This window comes from Musca domestica, unplaced genomic scaffold (assembly GCF_030504385.1).
Source record: "Musca domestica strain aabys unplaced genomic scaffold, Musca_domestica.polishedcontigs.V.1.1 14, whole genome shotgun sequence".
NCBI lineage: Eukaryota > Metazoa > Arthropoda > Insecta > Diptera > Muscidae > Musca > Musca domestica.
In genome coordinates, this window is record NW_026712192.1 from 3,104,059 (window position 1) to 3,110,143 (window position 6,085).

At 33.2% G+C, this 6,085-nt stretch overlaps 1 protein-coding gene across 1 annotated transcript; it reads right to left on the bottom strand.

The window, feature by feature from the left end:
* Positions 1–38: 38 nt before the first annotated feature.
* LOC101899189 (uncharacterized) lies at positions 39–4,820 on the bottom strand. The gene is made up of 2 exons (XM_005186116.4): positions 4,351–4,820; positions 39–1,106 (listed from the first exon to the last, which is right to left on the bottom strand). Exons 1-2 carry the CDS (start codon positions 4,379–4,381, stop codon positions 106–108), a joined length of 1,032 nt encoding a protein of 343 aa, XP_005186173.2. The 5' UTR covers positions 4,382–4,820; the 3' UTR covers positions 39–105.
* Between the last annotated feature and the right edge of the window lie 1,265 nt (positions 4,821–6,085).

Consider the following 6,085-nt stretch of genomic DNA (forward strand, 5'->3'; position numbering starts at 1 on the left):
AATCGGCAGTAATTTGATATTTAATGATTTAATGATATTTTTAGATCGATCATAATTTTTTATTTATTCTAATATTATAATTCTTACAGCATTAACTTTACAAGTTTATAGCTTTTTATATTTAACCTCGACTAATTTTTGTAGGGTACTTGTCAGATTGTTGATGGCCTCAATTTTGATACGTTCGATTTTTTCTTGCTGCAGCAATGACATTTTATTGAATTGCATCAAGTCACGATGCATCTCTTTTTGTAGTTCGATTTTTTCACGTTCCACCTGTAGCTTGCGATCAAAATAATCCTGCCACCAGGATTGTGTATCGACAAGGCCATTTGCACCACTAGTCCCAGCTGATATCATAAACTTTTGAACGGCGGTGCTATCTCTATGTTGCGGTTCCACCTCATTTATTTCCAAAGGATACATTTGGGGACTGTCCTCCTCATCTTTTACCTCCAGTTTGGGTTTCTTCAAATCAGACAATGAATTACTATCCTCTTCATCGAAATCGTCATTTGATTTAGAGTCGAGTTCAACGTGTGGCTGTATTATGGCAGGTTCCGAATTGGCATTGGAAAATGATGTGTTTGTTGTTCCCTCTGGATTGAGATTCGGTGTTGCAGCCGCATTTGTTATGGCTTGGTGATTTTGTTGCTGTCTATTCCCTCTAAGTGAACTATCGTTAAAATCGGCCTTTTTGCCTTGTAAATATTTATACATTTCTTCGAAAAATTCCCAATGTACATAGCCGGAAGTGAATTTTTTACTTAAATTCTTATTGTATGTAATTAAAATGTTATGCCATTTTTTCTGAACTTTGCCGGCGCTATAACGAAAGCCCATCTTTTGTAATTGTCGTGTGCAATGCAACCATAATGCCGTACGTTTTTGCCGACCTTCGGTGAAACGATGTTCCATTGGGCCACGTATATGGATTAGAGCACGCGTTGCATCTGTTGTCCATGCCCGTTCATAGGGACCTCGGGTATGTGTACTATTAAGTGCTTGAGATGTTGTGGCATTTGCCACATCAGATTCTTCCAACAGACAATCATCGGGCAAATCTTCGCAATCGTCTAAATCGTCATCACTAATTTGATAGTAGTCTAAAATGAAATAATTAAAATAAAATAGTTTAATAATAATCCTTAATGTGTTCATCGAGATAATTCTAATCCTCAAAACACCCTTATTATAACGGTCTCTCATGGTAGAATTAAAAAGGTAACCTCGTGTTATCGTATGAAATATTTATTTGAATTGATAGTGCGGTAAATATAATCCCGTGTTTGAAGATTATTTCATTCAAATGTTGACCGCTGTCTAATTTTTTAATACTCTCTCCGACATTTCAGGCGGTATCTCACGAAGTGCGTCTATTCAAGCGGGCTCGTCTTATACACATGAGCCTTAATCGCACGATATAAGTGGCAAATTGACCGGCCCCGAAAGTGAAATAAAATGTTAATTAATCTCCCCAGCCCATATGTCCATTGCTACGCGTGCCGTTGCATATGGCACCGTCTTGTTGAAACCACATGCAATGCATTTTGTGCAAAAAATAGTTGAGATCATCTCACGGTAGCACACACCATTTACAGTTACATTACGATTCGCCGAATATTCAATAAATTGCTGCACATGTATTTTGATTTGCCACCGCTGTTCGTTTTTAGACGATTCATGGTTAAATTATGGATCAAACCGAAGATGTTCGACAGTGAAACAAAACACGAAACATACATGAGCTGTTTTAACCAGTGTTGCCAAGAAGACAATAACTAAAAAGTCATGGTAGAAGAATATAGGTAGTCGCTTCGACACAGCTGCTGGGACAATGAACTGTCAAACCGATTTTGGAATTGAAAATGTTAAATGAAAAATTATTAAAATTTGTAAAAATTGTTGAGAAATGCATATTGTAACAACCTCCGATTTGCATCGTATAAGAAAATATATAAACCTGTACATATTTTTGACAAACCAATTTTAAAATTTTGACATATCAATGTTCGCAAGCGTTGATCTACCTATATTCTTCTACCATGTGAAAAATCAACACTTATAGAGATAGATACAAAATTGTATCCGGATTAACCCAAATTATCAGGATTTATTGCTTAATCCGGATCTATTCAACCAGATTTACCATACAAAAATAGATATTCTTTCGACCGGATTTTTTTAATCCGGTGCGAAATCTAAATACTATTGGTATGCAACTATAGTTTTGATTGAAAAAAAAACATCTAACATATGAAACACTACCAAAAGTATCAACTGTTCTCGCAAAGCTTTTGTTTACAATGAAGAACAGAAGAAAATGAAAGAAAAAATTAGAAAAAAAGATAGTGACAAGAAACTGACTATTTTTTTTAAAAATAAAGCTATTTATTTGTTTTTCTGTTTTGTCTTTCTATAATGACAATGGCAGTTAAATTTTTTTCGCATGAGAAATAGAATTCTTACAAATGTCCACAACCTTCCAAACATTTTCAGGATCCGCTGAAGATCGTTTTGTTTTTTATTAAACCCATAATTTTAAATGAATATTTCATCAGCTCTTTGTTAATACCATGGTAGAATTAAAAAGGTAAAGTCATGCAAACATATGTTTACATTTTTTTCATGTGACAACAACTCAGTGTCAAAGTATGTATTCGTAAATCCATTGTACATACATAATTCAGAGATAGGAACACGTTTTTTATGCAATGAAATTTGACAAGATAAATTACAGAAAATGCAGACCATGGTTATATACATTGAAGAATAAACTAACCAGACACTCCTATTATTTCTTTGACATCTTAGGACTTTATCAGACGGAATGTTTTTTTTACATATGTGCTGTCAATTTCCTAAACCATGTGTATTTCAATGAGTATGTCGTCATGGTATCACCCACACATATGTTTGTTTAAATAAATAAATAATATTGCTATCATGGCTCAATAAAAAAGGTTACTCAACTTCAAAGAAACTACAAAAATGCAACTCTGTGCTGGAGTTTTTTAGAGAAATGCTGTTAAAATCTTAAAAATACCGAATGTAGCCGTTATATTAGGATCTATACGACGACATGGACCTGCATAGGTAACTTTTGCCATAAGCCATTACAATATTCAAATGCGTAACCTAAAAAAATCGGTGAATAATGTAGCTAAAATCATCAAAATACCGAATATCGGGAGGTACCGTTATATGGGGGGTATACGAAGGCGTGGACCTGCATAGACAATTTTTTGTCTCAAACTGTAGTATCCATTTCGAACTTAAAATACCAAATTTGAAACATTTCCGGAGAATAATGTCATAATCATCAATATACCGAAAAAGGGAGGTACCGTTAAAAAACGTATACTTCGAGGTGTTACAAACGGAATGAAAAACTTAATATACCCTTCATACTATGGTGGAGGGTATAAAAATATACCGTGGTTTTGTATTTTTTCGAAATTAATGTGTGTTTAAAATAAATTACTTCGAAATAAACTTGTGCATTCGAACAATAACAAAATAGCATAAAATTGTGTTAGCTCATGATAAAATACAGAATTATAAGAAAATATTTTAAATTTTATAGGTAAAAAAAGGCAAACATTCTTATTGAGCCATGTGTTGCCCCATGATAATATGCAGAATTATATGGAATAATTTTAATTTTTATTTTCCTTTATGAATTTTTATTAAATAAATACACTTTAAAAAAGTATACTTTTGAAATTAATTATATTTTTTCTTGTTTACTTATTAGGAAATATTACTTTAATTAACAACTACTAATGTGGTTCTTGTAAAATTGCATTTGTTGCAGTTTTGCTTTTACCTTAAAGTTATTATACCATAGGTCACGGTATGCTCCATAAAAAACAAACTGCTGTTTCCCTAACCTGTGATAAAATCAACTTCCATAACAGATGTAAACAACAGCAAATAACGGTTCTGTTAACTTTTCAATAACACAACAAACTTCATCACTTAACATCATCATCACCACCACCATCGACGTCATTCCACTGACAATGTCATAACAGCTAGAAACTTATACGATTCGTATATACTAACTAAAATATGCTCTCTGGCGTTTAGCATCCAGCATCCTACTAAAATTTTACAGCACACGAACACATGCACACACACACACAGGACACATCGTATATACAAAAGCACACAAACACACGTCGTCATTCATACACAAATAATAGTTTGCCATTTTCAAGGATAAAAATCAATCAACGACTATTCTAATATTGTCAGATTTTTTTTTTCGTGGTATACACAAAATTGAACGTTGCAAAATAATTTATCATCGACAATTTTTAATTGAATTCCTTTATATTAACTTACTATCGCATTCAATACTAGCAGTGGCCGCCATTGTGGTTTAATATATTAAGTGTGAATTAAAATAATTAAATACATTTATACTAGTATTTATTAATTTTTAGGCCCCGAAATAATGCCTGCAGATCTTAGTTTGCCGTTTCAGTTCTGTCGTCCTTTCTTACTAACACTGAACTAACATGCTCAGCATCCAATAACTTTTACTTAGCAAGAGAATCGAATTTCACGACTATGGTCTATGTTCATTCGTTAGTCAGTTCGTTGTGTCGTCGTGCAGAGTTTACTTTTAGATCTGATAAAGGATGAGGATGGTTGGGGTAAAGCTTTGTCATCACCACACATTTCTGTTGTGTTCTAGTTTCTAGCTAGCTAAAGGTGAAAAAAGTGTGTCTGCGCGTTAGCAGCATCGCACTCATCACAGCAGCGGGCCTCACTAGATGCTGGCTGTGTTATGCCGTTGGGTGATGAGAACATAAAATCTAAACGTCAAAACCGAATATGGGGCACATTCAATAGAGAGCACGAGAGAGAGAGAGAAAGTAAAACGTAGTGAAATGAAACAACCCCCAATAAATTGTAAAATGTATGATTAACATGGCCAAACAAAAATAACAGTTGGCTGTGTCTGTTAATAGTTAAATGTGAACCAAATATTTAAGTAGTAAAACTTCAATAGGGACACCCATGGTACAATTAAATCGTGTTAGCCTTATATAATAGTGAAATAAAAACTTTTATAACGGAAAGAATGTCAATTGACCAAATTTGTAAACCAAATATTCTTCATTTTAAATTTTCACATTTTTTTATTTTAACTTCACTGAAAATATGTTTCCATCTCTGATTTGAGTTCTTCGTGGGTTCTTCTTGAAAGAAATAAGTAAAAAAGCTATAAGTTTAAATACCCTCCACTATTTGAAAAGAATTTGACCATTTACAAAAAAATAAAATTCGTTAAAAATTTTATTAAAATCTTAAAAACATGGAATGTAGCCGATATATTAGGGTCTATACGACGACGTGGACAACTAGGCAACTTTTGTCATAAGCCATTACAATATTCAAATGCGAAACTTGAAAAAGAGTCGGTGAATAATGTCGTTAATATCGTCAGAATACCGAATATCGGGAGGTAACGTTAAATGGGGGGCTATACGAAGACCTGGACCTGCACAGAGAATTTTCTGTCTTAGGCTGGAGCATCCATTGCAATTTTACAAAATTATTCGTTTGACAACATCTCATTGTCAAAATACATATTTATAAATCCATTGTATGTGCACAAAACAGAGATGGAAACCTTGTTTTTTGCAGTGTAATTCGACAAGATAATTTACAGAAAATGCAGAGATGGGAATGCTTATTTGAAATGACTTTAAACAAGTACAATTTATGGGCCAAAGTTGAACTAAGTCAACCTAAAACACATTTGTTCTTTTACGAAGAAGCCAGCCGATGATGCTTCAACTAACAATGGAAAACATATTTTATTATGATTGGCCAATTATTAGGGTTAAAGCGGGTTCAAATTTAGTCTGTGTACCTACTTTACGTTCCGTTCTATACTTAAGGAACCTCATGGAACAAAATTTCATGAAAGTTTTAACTTTTATCCCCTTTAAGACCAATTCAATTCATTTAATCATTACAATTCATTTAATTATTACAATTCATTTAACTATACTTTAATTTATTGTGGTCAATCATTTATCACGGTTAAAAGGGATAAAGTATGTAA